Source organism: Mustela nigripes, chromosome 11, assembly GCF_022355385.1.
Source record: "Mustela nigripes isolate SB6536 chromosome 11, MUSNIG.SB6536, whole genome shotgun sequence".
In the NCBI taxonomy this organism is placed as follows: Eukaryota; Metazoa; Chordata; class Mammalia; order Carnivora; family Mustelidae; genus Mustela; species Mustela nigripes.
Genome location: NC_081567.1, coordinates 38446408 through 38473211, shown reverse-complemented (window position 1 = coordinate 38473211; position 26804 = coordinate 38446408). Strand labels below are relative to the sequence as shown.

The following is a 26804-nucleotide window of genomic DNA, read 5'->3' as shown; positions in this document are numbered from 1 at the left end:
TTTTTTTTTTTTTTTTTAAATAACTCAAAGAACAACCTTCGGGCCCACTTATCTGCTCACTATGTACTAAATTCAGAAACTGATCAACGAAAGATCACCTATAAAACTCTGAAGGGCTTGGGATTTTTGAAGCTCTTCTCTGAACAGCACTTGGACCAAATAAGTATCAGCACTGATGATTACAAAACCACAGTATGTGGGATGCCCAGGCAGCTGAGTTGGTTAAGTGTCTGCCTTCGGCTCAGGTCATGATCCCAGGATCCTGGGTTGGAGCCCTGCATTGGGCTCCCCACTCAGCGGGAAGCCTGCTTCTCCCTCCCCCTACTTGTGCTCCCTCTTTCAAATAAATAAAAGCTTAAAGAAAAAACCCCAAAACCTACACTATGTGCCATTGTCAGGAAGACACTAGAATGTCACCTGACAGGGTGGGTAGGCCAGGGACACAGTCAGAAGAGAGTGGCGACCCGTCTGCATGCTTTCATTAGCAGCCAAGAAAAGATGGAAAATTAATGAGTTAAACAATCAACTCAAAATCTTAGAAAATAATAAACCCCTTCCTCCTAGAAAGAGGAAACATATAAAAACTACAAATTAATGAACTGGAACACAATTTTTAAAAAATCAGATAAAACCACTTATGTGAAAAGACCCATGATAGTTTTGACCACAGAAATAAGGAGGGAACAGACGAGGACTCAGCACTGCCCAGCAGAGAGAGAACTACGACTGGGCGTGGGGGTGGGAAGGCCACTCCTAGCGGCCACTCACAGCAACAGTGGGACGGCGGAAGGGAGAGCGTGTACCAGTCAGACAGACCTGGCCACAGGAACTTGCACCAAGTCTTCAGAAAATGGGGTGGTGACAAAACCATGTTTTTCAACCACGAGGGCACCAGCACCCAGGAGACAACAGTTCATCGACCGTGTTGTTACGTGATTACTGCGACTAACAAGAAATGCTGTCTATATTAATTCCAAAGCACATCCTTTGCCACATTTAGTCTGTAGTGACTTTTCTGTTTGAAAGTCATTAATGGGGAGACTGGGTGGCTCAGTGGGTTAAAGCCTCTGCCTTGGGCTCTGGTCATGTTCTCAGGGTCCTGGGATCAAGCCCCGCATCAGGCTCGCTGCTCAGTGGGGAGCCTGCTCCCCATCCCCCACTGCCTGCCTCTGTCAAATAAATAGATAAAATCTTTTTAAAAAAAAGTTGTATTAAGTTGGATACAAATCATTTTTCACATTTATGTTTCAAATTATTGGAAATAAATCCAAAAGCCAAAAAAGCAAGTGTTAGTCAAGCATCCACATCTATACAATTTAGTAAAAGGTAATTCAGAAGTATTTCAGACAAAAGCTGCCCAAATGGATTCAGAACGAGAAGTATAAATTAAAGCAACAAAATGCTTCTTCACTATTCTAGAATTCTACATATTAAAGAGATAAGCAAGTTTAGAACTGGAAATGGGTAGCTAAACGTGATGGGAAAAATTGAGAAAAACAAAATGTTACTGATTGTGTAAGAAAAAAAGATCTTTAAAATATATTTTCTTGGGACGCCTGAGTGGCTGGCTCAGTGGGTTGAGCCGCTGCCTTCGGCTCAGGTCCTGATCCCAGGCTCTTGGGATCGGGTCCCACGTTGGGCTCCTTGCTCAGCAGGGAGCTTGCTTCTCCCTTTGCCTCTGCCTGCTGCTCTGCCTGCCTCTGTGTGCGGGCTCTCTCTCTCTCTCTCTCTCTGACAGATAAATCTTAAAAAAAAAAAAAAGATTTTAAATTAAAAAATGTGTGTGTGTGTGTGTGTATTTTTTCCCCCCTTGTAGGTCCAACAAAAGAACTCTCACCAGACAGTCCTGAGTGAAGAGAGAGAGCAGACACACACGTAGCATGGCCCCACTCGGGTACAGTGGTGTTAACCGGAGTGCATGTGCGTCCACGTGTGCACATAGCTCTGAGGAGGCATGAGGGTCAAAGAGGGTATAAGGCAGGGGGTTGACACAGAGGGAGGAGCAAACATCACACAAGAAAGGCAAAACTAAAAATCAGGCAGCATGCTCAGTGCAAACACGCGAGGATGGAGAACCCAGTACTGTGCGAGACGTCCCCTAAGGGGACTCTGGACCTGACTTTGCCCCTTCCACATGCTAGTCCCCTGGGGACAACTGTGCCAAGTGGGTCATAGCCAGGAGCGCCAACTGCTCCTCGTGGGGAGTGTGCCTTGAAAGACCCCCAGGCCCCAGCCCCTCACTGCTCGCTCCTTCTCTCCGGCAGCAGAAAGTCGCCGTGCCCTGGTGTTCCGGGGAGCAGAGGAGGGAACTGTGGTGTGCAGACAGACAGCTGGGCGAAGAGAGGATGGCGATGGCTGGGGAGGTGGCGGGGGAGGCAAGAATACTCCCCCCGGATCAGGACCGGCCCCAAGACCCTGGTTGAGAGAGCACCTGAAATTTCAGACACGACAGGCTCATGGCCGCCAGGCTCCGGGCCCCTCTCAGGCTGCCCGGCCAACCAGGGCAGAGACCCTGGGGCTCAGGGCTGAGCCCCTCGCACATGCGCTTAGAGACCATTTCCTCACCATGCACTGCGCAGCTCTGCTGGCGGAGCCTGGTCACAGCCCACGCGGGTCACGTGGTGGCTCTGGGAATCACTGGATCCAGGCTTCTCTGTCCTTCCTCGGGACAGGAGTGGACGAGAGACCAAACATCAACAGTGCCGGAAGGCCCCTCTCAGGCCCACGTGTCAGGGAGGAAGGGTGCGCTGAGAACTGTGGGCTGTGCTCAGAGAGCAGCCTCGTCCAGCCCGAGCACCCAGGAAACAGCGGGGAGACACCCCTGAAAGGGTGCACTGCCAGGAAAGCTCACAAGACGGCAGGCCGGGCTGCCTCTGATTACAGCAATAATTTGATTAAAAGAAACTGCTTGCTTGGACATGGGGGCTGGGAAGGGAATTAGACAAACCATACATTAAAGCAGAGGATATGAGAACCAGGCAAAGCGCAGTGCGGGGGCCACGAGGGTCTGGAAACGGTTTGCTGGACCTGCTGCAGCCGAGTCAGCCTGGAACTCCGGGGCTGGCTAATCGCTTCCTGTAGGCAGGCTCCGCTCCAGCACTAATAGGTTTTAATAAAAAATTCCAATTGGACCAGTAAACCCCTCATTAAGCTGTTTTTAAAGCATGAATTTAAGAGCAGCAAGGGTAAGGGGTCACGGGGAGCATTTAATTCACAACGGCTGGCGGGAGGTGCTGCTGGGACTGACCCAGAGTTCAAGAGTCCAGACCACGTTACCATCGATGCCAGCACTGGACCTGCATGAAAATCAGACTTCATAAGGCACCAGCAGAAGTTTCGCTCTGGACAGGAGGCACAGCCGAACACCCGAAGGGGCTGGTTCTTCTGCATTCCAAGCACAGACACAGCAGGCTTGGACTAGGCCCTGCAGCGAGGCACCTGCCCTCAGTGCCCGGCCCAGCAGGTGTGGGCGCCCCCGCTGCAGCCCCGCTCCCGCCAGACACCGACCACGCAGGAGAAGCACCTGCCCGCCCAGCCCCTCAGCTCTCCCCTCTGCTGCTATCCTGCCCTCCACGCCCCTGTGAGAGCGCAGTCAGCCCCCCAACTCCTCCAGGGTCCTGCTCCCTGACCCAGAGGTTTGTGGCCGGGCCTCCGGACACCGCCGGCCCAAGTAACAGCTGACACCCAACCTTGAGCACATCAGCATAAAACAGTAGTTCACGGAGCTTCTTACTGAAACCGACGGTCCCTAGAGCATACTGTCCCCCACTAGATGGGCCCTCAGTGAAAACAGAATGCTCTTTTCCCACAGAGGAATGTCCCCCAGCATGGAGCCCCCGGAACCCTTCTGTCAGATGCTTCACACTCCAGGGACCGGGAAGGGGTGCCCAGGCTCCCTGTCTAACCGAGAAGGACCTGTGTTTCATCGCCTCCCATGTTCAGGCGCCGTGTGAGGGTTCAATCTGTCGGCCCCGTTTGAGAAAAACCAAAGCAGACGTGACCCTGAGGCATGTCCCAGGCACACGCCGGCAGCACAGCTCAGTCGGCGCTTGCCTGCTGGTCCCCGAACTCAGCAGGGTGGCAAGGCCTTGGAAATGGCTGGATTTAGTGACCTCACGACAAAAGACCTTCAGAACCATGATGGAACGACCAAAACCGATGGAGACACCAGTCCATGAAGCAGCACTCCTGAGCGTGAACCAGACGAACTCACGAGGCACACTGCGCCCTCCTGAACAGCAAAGTTCCAGGGGCTCCTGACAGAAGATCAGGGTTGGGGAGACCGACCCAGGACCTGCCTGGGAGAGCACCTGGGGGCAACACCTGCACGCACTCGAGCTAAAATCTGCTTACGGGATCCTTTTAGGACTGGAAACACTCTAGAAGCCTCAGGGGCCTTGAACGCTACAGGAGGCCTCAGCCAAGCACCCATCCTTCTCGTATGTGGGAGGGGGCACGAGGGCCCCTGTGACAGCCTGGCTCCTGGCCGAGGGGACCGTCCCCATTGTGGCCATCGGCCAGCCTCTCCTCGAGGTCTCAACCACACCAGGTCTCGGGGCCTGCCTCCGCAGAAGCATCTGGGGCTAAGCTGCCTGACTCCCCACCCGGAAAGGACTGCGGGGCCCTCTGTGGGTCCCAACCTCGCCAAACAGCACTTGAGCAACGGCAGGCGGTCGTGGGCTAAGAGCAGTCCCTTCTGGGTAAAAGTGACTAGAAGCACCAGCTGGGTGAGGCCTGTTGGTTCCTGGGCTGCTTTCAAGGACAGAGCGAAGTCAGACAAGTTCCCCGCCCTAAGCACACATTCCCAGGGGAGCAGCAAATAGCACTTAGCGGGGACCTGAATTAATCACACTTAGACCCATCTTTGCAGTAAAAGTTCCCAAACCAGGGCCTTCCAGGCGCAGCCGCACTAAAGCTTCCTCACAGACGCGGCCGGCAAACAACTTCCTAACATGCCAGGCGCTTCCCCGTGACCCGGGGTAAACAGCCCCATTCCCGTGCCCGGCCCCTCCCGCAGGCCCACTGGCGGCAAACGGGCACTCAAGACCCCGGGTCCCAGAGCCACTCACACTGCAGAGGGGACCCTTATGACAGCAGAAACCCAGACACCCCGAGAAACGTGACGTCCTTCTGAACAAAGGGAAGGTGCCTAGAAAGAGGCCCGGTGGTGCAGCCCTCGTCCCAAACTGGAGGGGCTAATACTTCACCCACCGTGTCCTTCGAGGTCAGGGAAGGCAGCTGCTTGTGTCCGTGCCTCTGGAGTCCCAGCCAGCGAGTCCACAGGGCTTCCTTCAGCAGCGGGCTGTGATGTGCGGGCCGACGTGGCTACTGAGCGCTGGCCACGGTGCAGGTGTGGCTAAGGGGCCGCACCTGCTCCCACCTGGGCCTCCTTAATCGACACCCCCGTGGCCGCCGACGCCAGTGCTGGCGTAGCTGCTCCAGCAGCCTGCTGGCGGAGCTTGCCTGCTGGGAACGTGCTCCCAGGCACCCTGGCCCTCGGCAGGCCTCTTCATCGGAGCCCACAGGTCGAAACAAAGATGCTGCCCACAGACGAACACGCAGGAGCAGGTGCACGCGGGCCCAGACGACCTGCTCCTGTCAGGAAACAGGCTGGCCCAGGGCCTCCATCTTCCTCCTGTGCTGGTTCGGGGCCGGCAGGCGGGCCTCACCTCAGCCGCTGGCGTGGCCTCTGCAATGAGTGAAGGGGAAAGCATCCAGAACCGGCGGCGGCGGCCAGCAGCGCTCTGATGCGGGTGGGTGGGCGGTCCGCGGGAGGCCCCCCCACCCCGGGCGGCTCGGGCTCCTCGTGACACAGCTGGGGCTCGTGAACGCCAGGACGACGCCCACAACGCACAGATGGCTCGCAGACTGCCCGACCGCCGAGCGAAACAGTGGCTGTTCGCTGGCTCTTGCGACAGCAACACTCCCGCTGGGATGCCGCCCTGGTCTCACAGCCACGCACAAGGTCCGTGTGCCACCAACTGCGGGGCCCCGAGGGGCTGGGCCCTGGACTCGGCCTCGCATGTCCCAGGGGCGGCCACAGGTCCCCCACAGCCCACTGCCCCGGCTTGGGCAGCCCTGCGAACCCCTGCCCTGCAGATGTCCCCTGGGGTAGGTCTTCCTGCTGCATCTGCAGCCACGCCGGTCCCTTCACAGCCACGGACCAGCGCTTCCGGTGGCTTCACGGAAACTGATCTGATGCTCATTCACTGTAACTGCCCCAAATGAGCGGCGCTGGGCACGGGGCCTCAGCCACCCTGAAATGGGGTGAGGGTCTGATGGTTGCTCAGTCACAACACGGTTACAGGTTCACACGAAGTGCCAGATTTTAGCCAGACAAGAAGAAGGCAGGTCTGCTGGAGAAGGACCCTGAGGTCGCACGAACTGAAGCACGGGGCAGCACTCTCGCTTGGATGTCCGTCCCAGCCCCACGGCCGCTCCTTCCCTTGTCGCAGCTGCTCGGAGCACCGCCTAGACCGTATCACCCCACTGGCGAGTGGGACGCAAGAGCGGATCCTGTGATCCCTGCATCACCTGCCTCTTGCTTCAGACAGAAGCACAAACCCCAGCAGGAAGACCATATGTGGGCAGGGCTGGCCGGGAAGGCGCCGGCAGCGCTGGACCCCGAGGGGGCCCCCCGCTCCAGGATGGCTGCGTCCAGCCACTAAGAAGTCCGTGAGGGACACAGGCCCACATGAATGAATAGCTTCACTTGCAACTTCAGACTTAGATGCTCGCTTGCTCTCCTATCTCTGCAAGTGGCCAGAGGCTCCCCTCCTCCACACGGACTGCCATCCTCCTCCTCTCGCTGAGTGAATGCAACCTCCGTGGGCATCCGGCCCCCTTGCCGGAAGGCTCAGTCAGCTCCGAGGTCGGGCCACCGAGGGGAGGCGGACGCACTTTCTTGGGGAAGGCCTCGTGTGGGCCGGCAGAGGGGTCTTCCCTCCGCTCTGGCGCAGAGGCAAGATTTTCTCATCCTGCTGGTTTTCAGCCTTACGCGTGTGCAGGGGGTGTGGGGTAGTCTCCTGGATCTGTGACCTGTGCCTTTCATTCACTTTTAGAAAGTTGGCTTTTACTCCTTTAAACCTTCCTCCACCTCTTATCTCTCCTCCAGCCTCCGATGTTCCGTGCTTTCCTCCTCCCATGCCACGTCACGGCGGGCACCCCAGGCAGAGTCCGTCCGCCAGCTGCAGGCCCAGCAAGGATGCCCTGGTCCCGGCACCTCTTTCTGGCCCATCCTTCTCGCTCCTCTGGGGGCTGGGACTGCGCACAGATGCCTCCCTGGATTTCAGAGCCCATACCTGGCAGTTCAACAGCAGTTGGAACCTCTTGACAACCCACCGTCAGCAAGTACTTTTTTCCACGGGTGTATGTCTGGGAGTTGTTCTGTAAAATGCTGTGTAAGACACGGTAGCTCTTGGGGCACCTGGGTGGCTCAGTGGGTTAAAGCCTCTGCCTTCGGCTCAGGTCGTGATTTCAGGGTCCTGGGATCGAGTCCCGCACTGGGCTCTCTGCTCGGTGGGGAGCCTGCTCCCCCCGCCCCCCGCCTATGCCTGCCTCTCTGCCTACTTGTGATCTCTCTCTCTGTCAAATAAATAAATAAAATAAAATAAAAAAAGAGGAAACAGTAGCTCCTGAAGGGAACATAACCCCCCAGACAAGCATTTGCAGAGAGGCTGCAGTCGGGTGGGGTGGGGAGCTGGGGATGGGGCCAGCAAGCTGAGAAACAGGCTGTGCTTGGGTCTGTAGCTGCCATCAGTGCCCATGACCGTGACCGCCTGCTGCCGTACTAGCCTGCTGGTTGGAAACAGGCTTGCACCGGCACACCCTGCCCGCAGGTCCAATGTCTCTCCAGGCCTCTCCTTGCCCTCTTGCTGCTAGGGCTTAGCCCAAGGTGAAAGGTGGAACCCGTCACGGCCCCGCCCTCCTGAGCCAGTGCCGGGGATGCAGACCCTGCTGCTGCCCCATGGAGGTGCCTGCCGGCAAGCTGCCCTTCTTCCATCTGGCGGGACAGAGGGCTCATGGGGAATGGAACCCCACCAAACAGGGTCCCTCCTCACTGTCCTGCTTGTTAATGGCCAGTACACGGCTGCTGTGCCTTGTGGTGTCCCCACACATGGGACAGGATGTGTCACCACTCAGCAGCTCCTGAGCCAGGGCCCAGCAGCACAGCACAGGCAATCCTCGCCTGTCCCCCTTCTCTGTCCCACTGCTGTACCCCCAGGGGTCAGTGTTCCCCTCCGATCCCATCATGCTCTCCCATCCCTGCTCTCAGCTCGGAGTGTCTTCCTGACTGCTCTGACACGACCCAGTGCAGCTGGGGCCTCACCTGTCTCCCGGCGCACCCTCTGCCCACCCCCGCTCCGTGACTCTCCTTCACCGTGGGCAGCTTTGCGGGCACCCTGGGTGGCCTCAGTTTCAGCTCAGGCCCCCATCTCAGGGTCGTGGGATCAAGCCCTGGGTCGGGCTCCATGCTCAGTGCTGAGTTGCTAAGCTTCTCTCTCCCTCTGCCCCTCCCTACCTGCGTGAATGCTCGCTCTCAAATAATAAATAAATTAAAACAAAACAAAACAAAACAAAACAAAGGCAGGGGCACTTGAGTGGTACAGTTACTGAGCATCTGACTCTTGATCTCAGCTCAGGTAGTGATCTCAGGGTCCTGGGGCCGAGACCCGTGTCAGACTATGTGCTAGAGGGGGGCCTGCTTCAGGACTCCCTCTCTCTCTCCGCCCCTCCCCGCCCTGCATGCGTCCACACACACTCTCTCTCTCATATAAATTAATGTATTTTTGTAAAAGTTGTGCAGCTTCACATAACGCATGGAAACCCGAGACCATGTGGGCCCACCCACTGTGTGCCCTCAGCCTGTCGCGTGTGTCTGCTCTGGGGGGCACTGTCCGTCTCAGGGTAAACAACGTCCTTTGCTTTAAATGATCAGGTGTGTGTAAAGAAAGAGGGGAGCAGAGGCATTCACGCTGCCCAGCAGATTCCCGCTCTCTGTGCTTGGCACTCCTCCCAGACGCCCAGCTTACCCTTCCATTCCTCCTGTCCCTCCCGCGTGACCTGGAACCCCACACTGGCACCCCAAGTCTGCCCCTGGACCCTGAGTTCTCTCACTCCCCCGATCTGAAGGCTCCGCCCCCAGACAGGGTCCCGGTTCCCACATTAGCACCAAGGCGCATGGCCCACTGCTCCTGAGCTCTCAGGGCCATGTCCCCTTTCTCCTACCGCTTTCAACACGCTCCCTTTCCCTGGTTTTCAGCAGCGTGTGGATGACCTGGAGGCAGAGCCTCCTCCCGTTCATGCTGTGCGGGATTCACGGGGTTCTCTGGGCCAGGCATCTGTGTGTTGTTCCACATCTGGAAACTTTGGCCACCGAGCCCCGCCCCCCAGGACTCCATACATACGCCACCAACCTCTGAGCTCTCCCTATGGCGCCTGAGCTCTGCTGGGCCTGATGGCCTCTGGGACCCCTCCATCCCCTGCTGTCACCCACATCCTGCCAGCCAGCCGGTCCAGGGAGTCTTTCGTTTCAAATACTGTATTTTCCACCTGGTTCTTTTCTCATCTAATCAGTTCCTCTCCTGAGAGCTCTTGTTTTCGTGCATTAGGGCCTTGCGCCCAGTCACGACAGGGGCACTAGACCCTGGGGATTCCTCGTGTGGTCGGGGATTCTGCCTGGGCGCTGGGGGTGCTGTGCGGTGGGGCATGTAGGCTGTCATGACCGCTGGAGCGAGCAGCCGTCTCTGTGATACTGGCACGCGATGAGGCTCAGCCCAGAGGAAGTAGGGGGCTGTCCTCTGCTCACCCCCACCAGCAGCCTAGTGCCCACTGCCCCTCATTTCTGAACAAACCCGACTCCACAGGCTCACACTGGGAACAGCACTCCCCACAGAGCACGGGCTGCGGGATCCGAAGTCCTCCCTTCAGCAAAATGAACAGGCACCTGACCGCCTCTGGGGTGCCCACAAGTGTCAGCCCCAAGTTGACCCCTCCACAAGCGTGTGTCCTCTGGGAATTTGGCACGGCCTAGAGTGGGGAGGAGCTGGCCTGCAGGATGGCATGGCCTCCACCCAGGGAACGGAACTGACACGCGACAGGACCGTGCTGTCACTGCCGTGGGGCAGCTCATCCCAGCTGTGCGGAGACCGCCATCGACACCAAGACGCCTGAACATCCTCTGCCTCCTTGCTTGCCCTGGTCCACCACTGTGGGCACGGAAGCCAGCGTGGGCCACGATTCCAGACTAGACAGCGGACCTCAGACAACACGGACACCTGCCAAGCCGACAACAGCAGCTCAGGCAAGGAGACAAGCGGGAAGAGCATGGGAATACATACCCCACCAACAACGCTAAACTCCCACGGAGGACTTTCTGACTTCACTTACCAAATGAATACCTAAAAAACAAAAGGAGAAAAAGGCATTAAAATTCTGCCTTGCTGGGTGCCTGGGTGGCTCAGTCGGTTATGCATCTGCCTTCAGCTCAGGTCACAATCCCGGGGTCCTGGGATTGAGTCTTGAGTTGGGCTCCCTGCTCAGTGGGAAGCCTGCTCTTCCCTCTCCCTCTGCCCCCTACCCCAATTGTGCTGGCTTTCTGCCTCTCTCTCAAATAAATCTCAAAAAAATTTTTTTGCCTTGCTTTGTCAAAAAATTTGGTATCATGCTACCCAACTAGGTAAAGGCCAACTCAGTGACCCCAGGACACAGTGGGTCAGGTCACAGACCCCATGGACATTAAATGTGGTGGGAGAAGGTGGGGGAGGGGAGACCAGCCCTCAAGTGTTTTGTGCAGGGCCCACCTGCTGGCCAGGCCCCCATTCCACCTAGGGGTCTAAGGCCATGCCCACCCAGGCCAATCAAGGAGTCTTTCAGGAAAAAGCAAACGTAACAGTGGAAATCTGGCAAGTAATTCTGTAAGTAATTAAACTTCAGGAAAATGTCCTACCCTAGAACTTGAAAGTTTCAAAGTTGCCCAGTACCCCGAGCACAGATGATTGCAAAGGGGACCCTAACTGAAAGGTGTCTGGTCTCCACTCCCGGGGCTGAGGAAGGGTTGTCCCAGAGTGGACTGTGATGCGAACACAGGGTCCTTGGCAGCACGCAGGCACTGGGTGTGCAAGGCCACTGCTCCCACAGAGCGGAAACGGCCCCACTCTGCTCCCCGAACCTCGCAGAACTGAAGCAGGAGTTCACGACTATGTATCAATTCCATCTTCAGTCCATACTCAGTAGACACAACATCTGGGCTCTGGGCAAGGTCCATGGCAGAGCTGCGGGCAGCGGGCAGGGGCCGGGCAGTGGCGTGGGGCCTCAGGGAGTGCTAGTGTGTTTAAGACAAAACGAGGTTTTCACTGTTGACAGTCAGAAGGGAGCAGCCTGGCAGCGCACCCCGTGGCACTGACCCTGACCCCCGCGCCCCCCGCGGCCCTCTGGCATCTGCTCTCGGTGCTCTTTGAAGTGCAAGCTCTGTCCGCTCTCTCAGAGGGACGTGGCCAAGGCGGCTTCCTCCACAGGAAGGGACCCCCTGAGCCTCCCCGACCTCCGTCCAAGTTTCTGGAGATAATCCTTTCTTCTTTTGGGGGGCCAGGAAGGTGGGGAAGAGAAAAGGCAGTCGCACAGCCGTCCTCGCTAGCAACAAAGGAGCCCTTTAGGAGCACTGCCAAAGTAAAGCACAGATAAAAGGATCAGAAACCAGTGTTCTGGAAAACTGATGCTAAGTGGGGCGGCCGGAGCAAAGTCACAATTCTAGGGCCTCCTGTGTTCTTCCACGTTCCCCCGTCGGAGGACAGAACTGGTGCGACAAGACTCTTCTGTAAACTCACGTAAACTTCCTGTGGTCACGGCTACTGAACTTTCGTTCTCTCTTCCAATGTCACCGGTCCCCAAGACAGTTAAGGCCCTAGAGCAAGAGGACAGACACCCGAAGCCTCACAATGACTTGCTGTGACTGACACAGGGCCAGGAGACCTGACTCCCCAGCAGAAGCGTCCCAGTCCCCAGCACCCTGCCCTGACACAGGGCAGATGGGACCTTGGCCGGGAGCAGGGGGGCAGCAGCGGCGCAGGCGAGTCACGTCGGTGTCACCCACCCTGACAAGCCGCGCTGTGCTGAGGAGGCCGCGTGCACTCCATGGCCTTCTCCCCAAACCCACGGCCCAGTCCAGTCACGAGAAAGAGCATCAACCAAGTCCCCGCGCAGAGACGTCCCACAGCATCCCTGACTGGTCCTCCTCAAAGCCGGAGAGTGAGAGATGCTGTCTCAGCCCAGAGGAGCCTGAGGGGACATGATGCCCAAATGTCCCAGAGGGGAGCCAGGGACGGAAGAGGTCAGTGTTAGCTCTTTAAATTGGACGAGGAAAAGGCAGACAATACAAGAAGCGGGGTGTGGGTACACAGGAGTTCTCTATACTGTCTCCGCAATGAACCTGTAAGCCCACAACTATTTCAAAAAGGAGGTTTATTCAATTAAAAGGAGGGGGAAGTAGCTAGGCAGCAACAGAATCTCTGCCTGGGGGAAGAAGCACTCCGGCCCGCCGGGTCCCCACCAGCCACCCGACCTGTGTGTGGCGCCCGCACAGGCCAGGCCCAAGCTTCCTTCCACAGAACGAAACCTCTGGAGCTCTGGGCAACGTGCAAGGCAGACAAAGTCAAGTCCTCACCAAGAACAGCACCCGTCCACAGTGCGTGCAGATGTGTGCACGCGGCCCACTGTGTCCAAGGACAAGGACGCGTCGGCTCAGCCACGGGGTGCCACCTGCCAGCCGTGTGCCCCGGGCCCCTTCTTGCTCGACCCAGTCCCAGGTCGCCTCCTCTCCGTGTGCACCCGGCAGATGGTGCCGCACCCCTGCTAACAAGGCTTCCTTTGCTCATAAGCAAGAGGAACCACTGGCGGTCATCTCTCTGCCCCAACCGCACAACCTCGGGGATGGACACCCTTGTGATGCTCCTGCCCTGTAGACCAGGCAAAGAAAACCTGTTCCGACCACACTCGAGAGCTGAGGATGGGAAGGGGGCGAAAGCAGTTGGGTGAAAGCCACTCGGCACCCCTGCACGGGTGTGCCCTACGTCGGCGCCTCGACTGCTGGCTCGCAGTGGCCTCCAAGATGAAGCCCCGGAGGACGTGGGGTGCCTGGTGCCAGGCCCTGTCCGTACTTCCTGCCTGCTCACCTCTCTTGCATGAGCAAGGCCTGCATGGCATCTCCTGTGTCCCTTCCTCTACTCAGGCAGAGGAAAGCCCAAGTCTACTGCGACACCACAGGGGAAAGGACCGCACTCCTCCCTCACCCTCCTGAGCACAGCACAGCCCCCGGTGGTCCTGGGACGCGCACCCCTGCCCCAGCTACTTCCTGCAGCAGACAGGCCCCTCCCCTGGGGTGTGGGGCTCCCATTCCCTGACAGGGGCCACAACCAACATCGTGTCTGCCCTGGTCCTCAGCACGAGGCTGACAGGGAGGGCGGTGGCCGGAGTCCATGGAGAAATCGTGATTCATCACCTTAGACTGCCCGACATACGGAAACAGTGGGTCTTCACTGCCCGTAAGTGGAACGACAGAATGAAGCTGGCCCGTGCCTGTGACAAAACAACACCGTGTGGGAAGGAGAGCTGAAAGCTGTCATGAACGTGGGGCCACACCGGGTGCTGACAGCAGAGGAAGGTTCTGGAAACACTTGGTAGGTAAAATCAGGAGGATGTGGAGTCCAGGGAAACATGGGGGAAGCGGGGAGAGTCGGCGTCCCAGGTTCCCCAGGTTCCCACCGATGGCTATGGAACCGCAGGCACGGGGGCTCGTGAGACAGAGGGGGTGGCCTCACGGAAGGCTGAGCGTCCAGCCCGGCAGTGCTCCCTCACAGTCCACGGTCACCCCATGCCCAACCATAGGCCACCCACACTGCTGCCAGCCCTGCAGCTCTGGGACAGGGCCCGCCGGGGTGCAGCTGCCCAGGGCACAGTCCCCAGTCCGCCCCCAGCCTCAGTCCCTCATGCTGGCCCCCGTGGCCCTGGGCTCCCTCTGGCTGTGCCTCCCGCAGCCCCAGCAAGGACCTCAGAGCATCAGCGCCCCGCCCCCCAATTCTAAGGGCCATCACAGGCCGTCACTCTGCAGAGCGCTCACCGCCTGGATGGGAGCCGCTCTCCCCATGATGAGATCCCTAGTCACTGCCGTCACAAAGTGGCTTTGTGAGTTCCCACCCATGATACAGCGTCAGGAACGGGTCAGGAGAGTGGGAGAAGGACGGTTGTGGTTCTGGAAGGGGCAGGGTGCTGTGTAAGGACACCTGCCTGCACCCCATGGCATCTGCCTCAGACACTCACGGTGCCCCCAAGCGCAAGGTTCACCTGCCTCCCAGGGCAGCCGCATGGGCTTCCCACTGCTCTGGAACACGTGTGTGAGATGCCAGGTCCTGGGCAGGGGCACTAGTCTGAGATGGGAAGCAGCTCGGCGGACGCCTCCAGAGGGACAGGAGACGCAGAGGGCCTAGCGAACCAACAGCTACCGCACACACGCAGCAACGGCCAGCGGACGCAGGGTCGTCCCCACAGGACCCCAGACCAAGGCAGCAGTGCCCTCAGAGAAGCACCCTGTGCCCCTGCCCGGAGCTGGACAACACCTGAAAGACGTCTGTCAAGAGTGCCCATTATCTGACACCTCACCTCATTCTTTTTTTTCAACTTTAAATAAATGGGACAGGTGAGAACAGTCTGTGCCTCTCACTCTGGGGTACCAGGAAAAAGAAAGCCTACTGTCCACAGGAGGGGTCCTCACTTAGTAAGTGTTCAATGTCACTCTGACCCTGAAGCTGCCGTCTGTCCGGGAAACCCGCGTCAAGGGCAAGGCTGGACAGACCGTGGAGGCAGAGGGCTCGGAGCCCAACCCCGCGGCCCCACCAGAGCACGAAACCAGTGCCAAGCAGCTGGGCTGGGAATGAGTGCATCAGCAGCAGGGGCAGGGTGAAGAAACCACTGGTCTCCATGACAGATTTTGTTTTCTTCCTCATTTTCTAATCATTTCTGAGAAGATGTACCTTTATTCTGTTTTGCTTTAGTGAGCTTAACCTAATTTGAATCACATTTTTCTTTTTTACGTATCCGAGGGAAGGGGAGCGAAGTATCTCTTCCAGTGAAAACAATACAAGACTACCTTGGCCATGCGTACCCAAAATGGTTTTCAGAAGTTTAAACCTGGGGTTACTCTTTCCTGACCATACCCTACTTGTGACTAGGAAATACTTCTCACAGGGAACTTAAAGTCAGAATGATCTCTCTGGCTGCCAGACACCGAAGCGTGACCCAAGCCATGCACCATGCAGGACGTGTGCCGCCCTGGCCACCCACACAGTCGGGTGTGCTCACCGCGTGTGCCCAGAGCTCTCCCTGGTCTGGTGTGGACTAAAAGCACATGTCTCAAAACCCAGCAACCTCTTTAGCACCACAGAAATACCAGCCAGAGTCTCTGTGTGTGACCAAGAGCCTAGGGGCAGAAGGGACAGCGCCTTGGGCGTCTGACCTCCAAGAATTCCACGAGGGAAGGAGCAGGTGGGGGTCCAGGGGGCATCACACCTCACAGCTGCTTAATGTGCAGGAGGCATGTGGGACTGTCACCCAGACCCCACCCAAGGTACCCCAGCCCATTTGCACCGCCATGGTCAACAGTAATACACTGACAGGAGGGCCCCAGGCGTGGGCAGAGCAGGGGTCTCCCAGGGTGCCCGGGATACCCAGCCTTCTTGGCCACAGACCAGATCTGCATGACAGACCTCCTGCACGGGAGTGTCTTCCACACCTGGCCTCCCCAGTGTGGTGCGAAGCGGCACTTCCCACGGCCAGGAAGAGGCCAGAGTCCAGCCCCAACTCCTCTCCGAGTGGCGCACACCTGCCCACGGGGACCAGGGCGCAGCTGCACATGGGGGAGCCAGGCCACAGCCCTGACAGACCAGTCGAAACAGACCTGCCAGACGGGACTGAAGGGCAGGCAGCTCCGTAGGCCCAGGTGGAGACAGTCTGGGTCAGAGCCCACATTCCGGGAAGACTGCACAAGCCTCCCCAGGCCGGGCCAGCGCTAGAGGAACCGTCGGGACACTGGACTTACATCTGTCCTCCGGAAAACAGATGACCCTGCGGTCAGTGCCCACCACCTCCGCACGTGCACAGCTGCAGATGCTCACATCTGCTTCCTCCACATCTGCACAGACACCGACCCCCATCCCAGAGCTTCTCCCCAAACCATGCCTTTTCTTAGAGTCCTCCGTGCTTCCTCTGGAGCCCACGACAGGAAGGAGTGCCAGCCCTCGGCTCGGGCACACTGTAGCAGCCCGCGGCTGCTGCGCTTCCATCAGGGCCCCTGGAGGGTGGGCCACCCTGGCACACTCCCCCAGCTCCCCGTAGGACTCCTCCAGCCTCCCTGGCTGTGTGAAGCGCCAAGCAGGCCCAACCTGATAGTGACCCCTGACATTGCCGGTAGCAGCTCCTCCTGAACGAGGAAGGAGCTGGAGTGGGGACGAGCGGAAGAAACGGGCCCCCAAAGCCGGCCCCCACCCCCAGAGCACTCCCAGAAGCCCACGGCAGGACCCTACATCCACCTCCTATTTTCCGGCCCCAGGAGGCTGAATGCAGACTCTCAGGGGTGGCCACGCCACACTGAACAGAATCATGGTTCTTCCCAAGGCACAAAGTCCCTTGGATTCCGGTCAACTGGCAACTAGCAGACTCACCTACCGCCAGAGCGACATGGTGGTACCCCTCGGACGAGCGTGAGCAGCAAGCTTGCTCCGTCTCCCCAGCTGCCAGGAGGCTGCCAGGCCACGGGGCCCCAGCCTGCCTGAACCCCAACACTCCACGTCCTCCTGCTTACCAGATCTGTCCCACGTTGACCAGGGACATGTAGAGAACCCAGAGAGTGGCCATGAGCGCCATGTTGGCACAGCCAGTGAGCAGGACGAAAGACGAGACACCCAGCCCAAGCAGTGCCAGGGCGTCCAGGTTGGAGTCCATGTGTGACCAGTCCAGCAGCCAGAGCAGGGTGGGTGCGTAGCTCACGGCATCCCAGCCGACTGGGCCCCGGAAATACTGCTGTACGCTCTTCAGGTATGTGCCGCACGGCAGCAGGCCCCGGTCTCCGATCAGCTGCTTGTTCTGGTGGAAAGCCACCAGGAACGCCACGACTGGAAGAAACAGACAGAAGGACCGTGAACAGGAGCACAGCCGTCTGTGGACACCTGCAGGAGGGGGCATGGCGGGGTGAGGAGACGAGGGGCTGTCTGAGCCATGGTTTGGAATCAAAGCAGGGATGCAAGAGGTCCAAATTCCAAAATCCTAGGGAAAATACTAGAAGACCCAATCTGGGAAGGTTAGGCTGTGTTGCACACATACACAAACCAACACGGGTTGTGTCCAATTACGTGTCATGTATGTGTATGTGACACAGATGCAGGTGTCTCACGTGACCACAAGGGAACATCACTCAGCATCTGTCATGACAACGCATGTCTGCACGGCCCATGGTCCAGGTCCACAGCGGCCCTCCTGGACGGGCTACAGCTCACATATCAGTCACGATCGCCCGCATTGGGGGCCGCGGGCTTCCTTCAAGCCCTGCCCCACAAGAGTACACCAGCACTCTATAGAGTCTAGGGTTGGGTGCGTGCACAGACGTGTCTGCACAGGGATGCCGCAGGCAGGGAGCGAGGGCACACATTCCCCTCCACGAATGTGTAGAGCAGGGCGACTCCACGCCCACCAAGGAGAAAGAGCAAGGCAACAGGCCATCTCAGGCCGCACTGCACGCACGGCAGGGACGCCCGCCCTGTGGACACAGCTGCACGCCTGAGGGCCGGGCAGCTGCACCACAAGGCCGGATGGGGTAGAGGGAGAGAAGGGAGCATGGCTGTAGCTCAGATTCTAGTTCCACAAACACGGGTCTGGGCTCACAGTGTGATGTTGACTGGCAGAAACGTGTGTTACCCCTCGTCTAAAGCAAAACCAATCACATTCGCCTAACGCACACGAAGGGCCCAATGTGAGAAAACATCAAGGCCAGAGGGAGATGTTGGAAGCCACTCTTAGAAGGACCTGATGCCACACAGGAAGTTGCAGGCTCAGATTAATTTGTTTACTGGAAGTCCTATGGGAGAGCAAATAAAAATTTAAGTGACTCTAAATAATTAATACAGATACAAAAAGGGAATCATAGAAAATGCTAAACTAACCAAAGAGAAGGCAGGGAAAGAAAAAAAAAAAAGAACAGAAGAAACAAATAGAACACAACTAGCAATATGACAGATTTTAATCTGATGCTTTAAATGAGAATGTTCTAAACCTACCAGTAAAGACAAATTGTCAGAATGGATAAAAAAGCAGGACTCAGGTGCCTGGATGGCTCAGTCAGTTAAGTGTCTGCTGTCAGCTCAGGTCATGATCCCAGGGTTCTGAGACTGAGCCCCACGTTGGGCTCCCTGCTCAGCAGGGAGTCTGCTTCCCCCTCTCCCTCTGCCCTTGCTCATGCTCTCTCTTGCTCACCCTCAAATTTAAAACAAAAAAAAAGACTCAAATCTGTGGTGTTTATAAGAAATTCATTCAAAATATAAACACACAGGTAGACTAAAAGCAAAAGCACAGAAAAACATGTATCATACAAACATTAATCAAAAGAAAGCTGATCGCTATATGAATATCAGACAAAAGACATAAAAACAAGGAACAATATGAGGGATAAAAAAGGACATTGCATAATGATAAGGAATCAACAAATAGACATGAGAACATTAAATGCACGAGTCTAGCAACAAAACTTATGTATATTAAATCACCTCAGCTAAAACATATCTATACGCTATGCGTACATTAACTGACTTGATCTGACAGTTAGAGACTGTCATACGGTATAAAAGGGCAAGATATGGTACCATGACATCCATAGAACACCCTACCCAACAGCTAAACAGATATGATTTTCAACTACTATGCGGAACGTCCGCCAGGACACTCCACGCTGTGACCGCACAGCAAATACCAACATACCGAAAAGAACTGGAATCGAAAATAATGTGTGTCCTGAACAAAGAGAATTAACCTAGCAGTTGGCCACAGGACGTTATCTGGAAACGTACCCAAGTCTTTGGAAATTACACCCACTCTTCTAAATAAACCATATATATGTGATGAATACTTATGTTAAATGTGATGAATACGAATTGAAAAAAATACACATATATAACCACAAAAAGGGGCACCTGGGCAGCTCAGTTGGTGAAACCTCTGCCGTCAGCTCAGGTCATGATCTCAGGGTCCTGGGATCAAGCCTCCCATCAAGCTCTCTGCTCAGTGGGGAGCCTGCTTCTTCCTCTGTTCCTCCTCCCTGTTTATGCTCTTTCTCAAATAAATAAAATCTTAAAAAATAAAACAAAAGCAAAATTATAAGGTATTTTTCAACAGAATGAAAATTGAAAACACAATATATCAAAAAAAAAATGCAAGATGCTGTTGAAGCAGCACTTAAAGGGAAATTTATAGTAAAGTGCTCACGTTAGAAAGATAGGGCTCAAGTCTAAACTTCTACTTTAAGAAATCAGAAAAAAAGAGCAATGATACACAAAACAAGCAGAAGGAAAGAAACCTTTAAAAACTTAAGAGTGGAGTTGAATGAAATTGAAAACAAGAAAAAAAAATGGATAAGATCAAGAAAATCAAAAGTTGGTTCTTCCAAAGGATAACCGACAGACCTCTAGCCAGACTAATCAAGAAAAAGAGAGAGCAGTATCAAGAACAGAGAAGGGAGCGCTGCTACTGGTCTCACAGACACTAAAAAGATGAAAAGGATACTACAGGTCTCTCAGCAGCTCAGATGAAACAAATTACTTGAAAGACACAAACTACCAAAACTCACAAAACAAGAAATATGGGTGACAAATCGCAACCCACTGCAGGCCAGGGATGCAAGGCTGGTTCAATCCTCACAGATCACTGTGATGTACCAACGACCAGACTGAGAAGAGAAAGCAATACGGTAAGACCAGCAGACACATGACAGCAGTGACAGCATTCAGCAGCTGCTCACGGTGAAAACCTCCAGCACGCTGGGAACAGAAGGGAACTTCCATCAGCCCACAAGGGCGGCTATGCACAACGACAGCCAACACCAGACCTCAGTCCTTTCCTGAGATCTGGGACAAAGCAAGGACATCTCACCAACCTACTGAGCAGTGTATGGAAGTCCTGACTCACACAGTGAGGCCGGCAAGAGAAGTAAAAGGCACATGGACTGGAAAGAAAGAAATCAAACTGTCTTTATTAACAGATGATATGAGGGTCTGAGTAGAAGATCTCAAAAAAATACCAAAAAACCCCCTCTTGGACCTAATCAACAAGTTGATCACAAGCACAGAACACAAGATCAATACTTAAAAGTTCATTGTATTCATATGTATCAGCAGTGAACTGTAATCTGAATTTTCTAATTATAATAAATAGCAACCCCCAAAATACATAAGTAAAACTCTTACAAAACACCTGCAGAGTCTGTATGTGGAAAACAGAAAGGCACTGACAAAGGAAGACCTAAATAAGCAGGAGGTACATGACGTTTGTGGACCAGGAGATTCAGCATCACGAGGATGTCCACTCTCCCCAGTCTGACCTACAGACTCAGTCTCGATCCAAGCACCCAGAAAGTTCCGCTGTTGGTAGAGACAAGCTGGTTCTAAAACAGATGCGGAGAAGCAAAGGAACTAGAACCGCCAGAGTGACCCTGAGAAAGAACGATGCCGGAGGAGCCGTACTACCCAATGTCAAGAGTTACTACAAAGCACGGCGATCAAGACAGTGTGGCAGAAGGAAGGACCCGGATGGCGTGGCACAGGACACAGAGCCCAGAAACAAAGGCACATGAGTATGGCCAACTGATCTCTGACAAAGAGGCACAGACGGGTCGACGGAGAAAGATGATCCCGAACAACGGGCGACCAGAAGCAGACGGACGGTCCCACACACATCTTACACGTTACCCCGAAATTTACTCAAAAAGGACCACAGACCTCCACGTGAAGTGTAAAAGTAGGGAGCTTCTACAAGAAAATCTGCGGCTTGGGTGTGGCAACCCCGGAAGTGTGACACAAGACAGAGAAAGACCAACAGACAGAGCTGCATCAGACGAAAACCTCCTGCTCTGTAAGTGAGGCTGAAAAAACAAAGCACGGATTGGGAGAAAACATTCACAGACCACATAAATGACCTGATCAGGCACTTGCATCCAGAATATTCAAGTGCCGGAATCCTGTGTTCGCAGGATACTAAGTGCCTTCAAGAAAGTCAAGAATAAGGAAACAAACAGCCCAATGTTTAAGCTGGGCAGAGCACCTGGACGCCGAAGTCATCTGCGGCACATGAGTAAGACACACGGATGTTACATACACACAGAAAAGACGCTCAGTAGCATTTACTGGGGAAATGCCAAGTAAGGCCTGAATGCACCAGCACCTATCACAACAGGCAAAATCCCAAATGCGGGGAACACCAAGCGCCCCCGAGGGTCCAGAGCCACATACGCTCACCGCCGGCGAGAGGGCATGGGCTGCAGCTGCCGTGGGCGAGGCGCTGGCTGTTTCTTCTAAAGCAGAACCCGGGTTACCGCAGATAGCCCAGAAGTCCGACGCTTAGGTTTGTGCCCGCATGAACTGAAAACTCCCATTTCCGCAAAAGCTCGTGCGCAAATGCAGCCAACAGGGGCCTGGTTCACAACCACTAGCATGGGAAACAGCACAGAGGTCCCCGCATGTGGGGGGTAAACATCCACGGGTGGAAGCTGCCTATAGTCGGGGGACAGTGGGGGGACAGTGGAGAGAAGCTACACAAGCCGCTGAGTCACACAACAGCATGGCAGGATCACAAATGTCCTTTTCCAACGAACAGAATAGGACCCAAAGGCTACATACTCTAGGGTTCCATTCACACTAGAAAAGGCAAAGCCAGGGGGACGACAACGGCCGTGCCGGGGCTGGGTGGGGGGTAGGTGATGACATGCACAGGGGAGTCTGGGGGGGATACAGCTACCCTGTATAGTACCACCGTGACAGAGAAACATGCATGTGTCAATACCCACAGATCTGTAGGTCACAAGCAATGAACTTCAGTGTTTTCGAACCATCGAAACAAGCCAGACTGGAGGTCAGAAGAAGCCAGGACGAAATGCAGACTGTGACCCCTGAACGCCACTCTATGGCAGATATCTAACGTCATCGCACTGTGCCCAAGGAGGAAGGGAAGGCTGGCTTAAGGGACTCCGGAAAATGCTTCGCGTGAACAGTGTCAGGACAAAGACCAAAGGAATGGCTGAGAAACCCCGGAGTCTGGCTGGTTTTTTTTTAGGGCGGGAGCGCAGCAGTCTGAAGCCGTCTGCATGTGCGGGGGGTGGAGCAAGGGTCCCAGCAGGACACAAGGAGGTTCCAGAGAAGCGAGGAAGGAAGGGGCGCACCTGTGTCCTGGATCGGGACTGGAGAGGCCAGCGTGAATTCACGTTAACCCCGGCAGACATTCCGACGGATTGTGACCGCACGCGACAGCAGGCACTCCCGGCACACAGATCTGGGCTCCAAACACTGCTCCCTGGGGAAGAAACTACGCCAGACAAACCACCAGTGTTAGGGATGGCAAAGGCGGGTGAGGAGAGCAACAAAGGAAGGAAGGGGAGACGGCAGGGCCGGGCGGGGCAAGAGGAGCGCAGAGCGCTGACCAGAGGCGGACAGTCTGGAGCCACAGTAAGGAACAGTGTGGGACACAACCTGGAGCCCCTGGTGAAGACAAGGAGAGCAGACATGAGCCTTCCTCACAGAGGGATTCCCAGTGATGCGGGGAGATGCCCTCCGGGGCTGGAGCAGAGTCCTCCCTCCCCTAGGGCACCGTAACCAGGGACAGGGAACCGGTGGGAGGAGACACCTGGAAACACACCTTCACCAGGTGATACAGGCCCACGGCGAGTCGTGTGGACTTGGGCACCCGATCGGTGACAAAGGCACCTCGCCTCTGTGACCCGTCTTGTCCCAGAAACACCAGACAAACCCAGCGTGGAGGCATTGGAGCAAATATGGGACGAGAACTTCCCAGAATGACCAAGCTCACGAAGAGCCAAGGAGGTCCTACAGACTGCCACAGACCAGAGGGGCCCAAGGAGACGCGGCGACAGAGTGCAGTGTGGCCCCGGGAGGGGCCCCGGGATGAGAAGGGGCACCTGTGAGAAATTCCAATGAAGTCTGGGGTTTTCTTAACAGGTTGGTCTTTTTCTTCCAAGTGTCTTGAACGCCCACGATATGAAGCTCAGAGCAGCGGAGATAGAGAAGTGAGGCCTGACCCTCACGTGACCACGGGAGGCCAAGGGAAGGGACAGTGGGTGGGAGTCACCTGAGGACGAAAGCCCCCACCATCCACAGAGGGTCAGTGGGAAAGCAGTGGAGCACCCGCAGACATCCTTCTCCCTCACCCGCCTCCACCTCGGGCAGAACCAATCAAGTCCACATGCCACTGACCCTCGAGGCCACAGCAGGGCTGCCCCACATGGAGCCCAGCCCGTCTCCTTCCTCACTGACGATACCCTGGCCCATTCCAGAGCCGTGGGGCTCACCCACACAGGGACCTGATGAGCGATGACGGAAGAGAGGCACGTCCTTTCTCCCTATGACCATGATTCACACTCCATTGCCAGGGAAGGAAAACAAGATCTGGTCTAACCGATCTGTTCGAGGACTTCTCTCTCTCTCTCTTTTTAAAGTAATCTTTATGCCCAACGTGAGGCTCGGGCTCACAATCCCAAGATCAAGAGTCGGACGCTTCACCGACTCAGCTGCCAGGGACCCCTGGTCTCACCCATTATTTCTTCCTAAAAAAAGATTTTACTTATTTGACAGAGAGCGAGCGAGCACATACACGAGTGGGGGAAGGGAGGCAAAGGGAGAGGGAGAAGCAGACTCCCTGCTGAGCCCCAGCTGCGGCTCAATCCCAGGACCCAGGACCACAACCAGAGCTAAAGGGAGCTGTTCAACTGACTGAGCCACCCAGATGCCCCGTACCAATTAGTTTTAAAAAGTGATTCTAAGGCAAGAAGCTTAGGAAATTTCCTATCTTATCAGGAAGCCATGAACAGAGCTTCGATTAAAATTTCAGGAAAGAAAACCTATTTAAATTTCCACTCCTGTTACAGAAATGCCTAAGTAGAAAGAAGTGAAAATGTCAAAATATCATAGCATCCAAAAGCTCAACCAACCAACTGAACCTCCAAAGCCTTAGCACCCCCGCCCCGCCACCCCACCCCAGGCAGGCAGGAGTCTGCCCCACCCCCACCCCAGCCCCTGAAGGCAGGAAACTGGGGGTGCAGGGTGGGAGGTAACCCAGATGCTGATCTAGGAGAGGTGAGCAGATTCCCTAAATATCCATTACCAAGGACGTCTGCAGATACTTTCTTTAGAAACTAAAAATTGAGGTTTCTGTCTCATTCAGATGAATGTCTATAAAACTGAAACAGAATCACCCCAGATGCCATTCTGGGCAGGGGTTTTACCGAGTGTGGCTAAGCCCTGGCCAGGGCACGGCAGCGCCCAGGCCTCGCTCTTTGGAGGCATGCGCTGCGGACAGCTCTGAAGCGGGCAGTGGCACCTGTTTTTAAACAACCTGGCAGTGCTTCACAGAGAACCCTGTAAAAGCCAGCAGAGCACCTTGTTCAAATCCAAGGGCCCGGAGCACAGACAAGGGCTGACCTCCGCGAGCTCTTGGAGCAGGAAGCGTCACCACCATATACAATGAAGCAGGATTTCTTTTGGCTCCATTTTTCCCTCAAACTTTCCACGGAGCAGCTAGGAGTTCCGAAAGTCCAGTGCCCACCAGGCCCGGGCTCTGCTGTCTGCGCGGCAAGCGCCCCCTTCCCGGTCCCTGGGGTGGCAGTGAGGGAGGAGACAGCAGAGCCCTGATGGGGAGGTCAACCAGCTTCTGCTTCTAGAAAGTGCAGTTCTGACTCGCCTCGAAGAGCAGCCGCGGTCGGGTCGGGGCTAGCACATGGACTGAACAAGGAGAGCCGCCAGAGCCGCCACACACACACGCACGTAAAGCAAAACCAAGAATCAGCGTCTGGCCACAACTAGCCCCGAGACCACTCAGAGACAGGATTTTCAAAGAAATTCGATTCTAGGGACTCCGCAGTAACAGAGGGAAGTGGAATGTGCAATCTGCTTACATGCCCCTGTCCTCTGTGGCGTGGGAAACAAAGGCAGCCGAGAAATGATCACATTTCCGTGGCTACCTAAGCCCACTGACAGGTCCTGGAACAGGCAGTGACCTTCCTCTAGGGACTCAATTGCCCCAATGTGGACAGTTTGCTAAGGACAAAAGGCAGTCCTAGCCCAACCCTGTAAGTCTACTTGAACATAAAAAAACTCCTTCGGAAACTCCCTTTTCTCTACCCCTCAAGATGCGTGTTAGCAATCACCACCCAAGCACATGGCCCACAAATTTACATCTGAGGGGTCTCACAACTGAGTTTTTACTAAATGGTAAGAATGGCCTTTTAATAACAATAGCTAGCACCCTTGGGATCTTGAAAACCTTGTTTCCAAAATTCCTGGGAGACTCACACTGTCCCCAACCCTCCCCAGACTTGAAGGTACGAATGGGCCACTCCCCATGACCTCGGCTCGGCTCCTTCTGCCCATAGGTCGCCTGTGCCCGTGCTTTAATTAAATGACTTTTTTATACCAAAGACATCTCAAGAACTCCTTACTGGCTCTCAGCTTCGAACCCTAATGTCTCTGCTCCCACAGTGCTCAGAGCCCCCTCTGGAGGCCCCCACATCACTACTCGTGGACACTCAGCAGACTGGGCCATCACCGCAGCAGCATCCACAGGGCCTGGGAGGGGCCCATCTTCTCCAACAGGCCCTCATTTAGCTCTGGGAAGTGGCTTCTCAGACAGGCTCCCACCAACCTGGGACGCTTGATGGGGACAAGTCCGCTAATGGGGCACATCTGGGACCCACTGGGGTGTTCGGACACACAGGGACCTAGAGGCAGCAGATGGGGCACGGTCAGAGAAGCTGTCCAGAACTAGGGCAGGAGCCCTGAGAAAGAATGAGGAAGGGACGCTCACGTCGACATGCCATTAAATAACAAGGACCCAGAATAAGATGGCACAGCAGCAGGGACTCTGAAAGCCTCCAGAGGTAAACACAGGTCACTGTAGTATCGCCACCTATGCCACCTATGAAGAAGCGAAGAACCAGAACCGTTTCTGCTTCTGCGCTCCTCGTCCCTGCTCCTGGGAGTTCGCTGAGCAGCGGGGCCAAGAGGAGCAGCTGCAGGGGCCCCTGACCAGGCCAGATGCGCCTTACCCGGCTTCACACCACCTAGGGGAGCAGCTTGAGGGCTGGTGGCCAAAGGCCCCGACGTGGGATTAGAAGGCTGGAGATCAAGCCCATCATCCAATGAGCCCATCAGCCCTGAGCTCCCCTAAGAAACCAAAATGAAGGGGTGCGGGAGTCTCTGGGCACATGGGGGTGCCAGCAGGGGGCGGGTGGCCCCTGGGCAGGGGGCAGGGCCTGGAAGCCCCGTGCTCCTTCCACATACCCACCTGCCCTGGGGGTGTCTTCCTTCTGCTGTTCCCGGATCCTGTCCTTGACGATGAACCGGTAACTGGAGTAAGGTGTTTCCCTGAGTTCTGTGAGCCATTCTAACAAATTAAGGTTGGACAAGGGGGTCTGGAACCCTGACTTACAGCTGGTGACAGCCTGGACGTGGGGGCGGTCTCGTGGGGCCAGGCGGCAGCTGCACTCATGCCGG

The 26804-nt window shown here is 55.7% G+C and overlaps 1 protein-coding gene across 2 annotated transcripts in view; it reads right to left on the bottom strand.

The window, feature by feature from the left end:
- The window catches only part of LMF1 (lipase maturation factor 1), an 81933-nt gene that overhangs the window by 51866 nt on the left and 3263 nt on the right, over positions 1-26804 (bottom strand). For both annotated transcript variants that reach the window (XM_059415761.1, XM_059415762.1), the window contains exons 2-3: positions 16850-17159; positions 10390-10400 (exon numbers count right to left, since the gene is read on the bottom strand). In XM_059415761.1, the coding sequence (XP_059271744.1) occupies positions 10390-10400; positions 16850-17159 (321 nt within the window). The remainder of the gene's footprint in view (positions 1-10389; positions 10401-16849; positions 17160-26804) is intronic.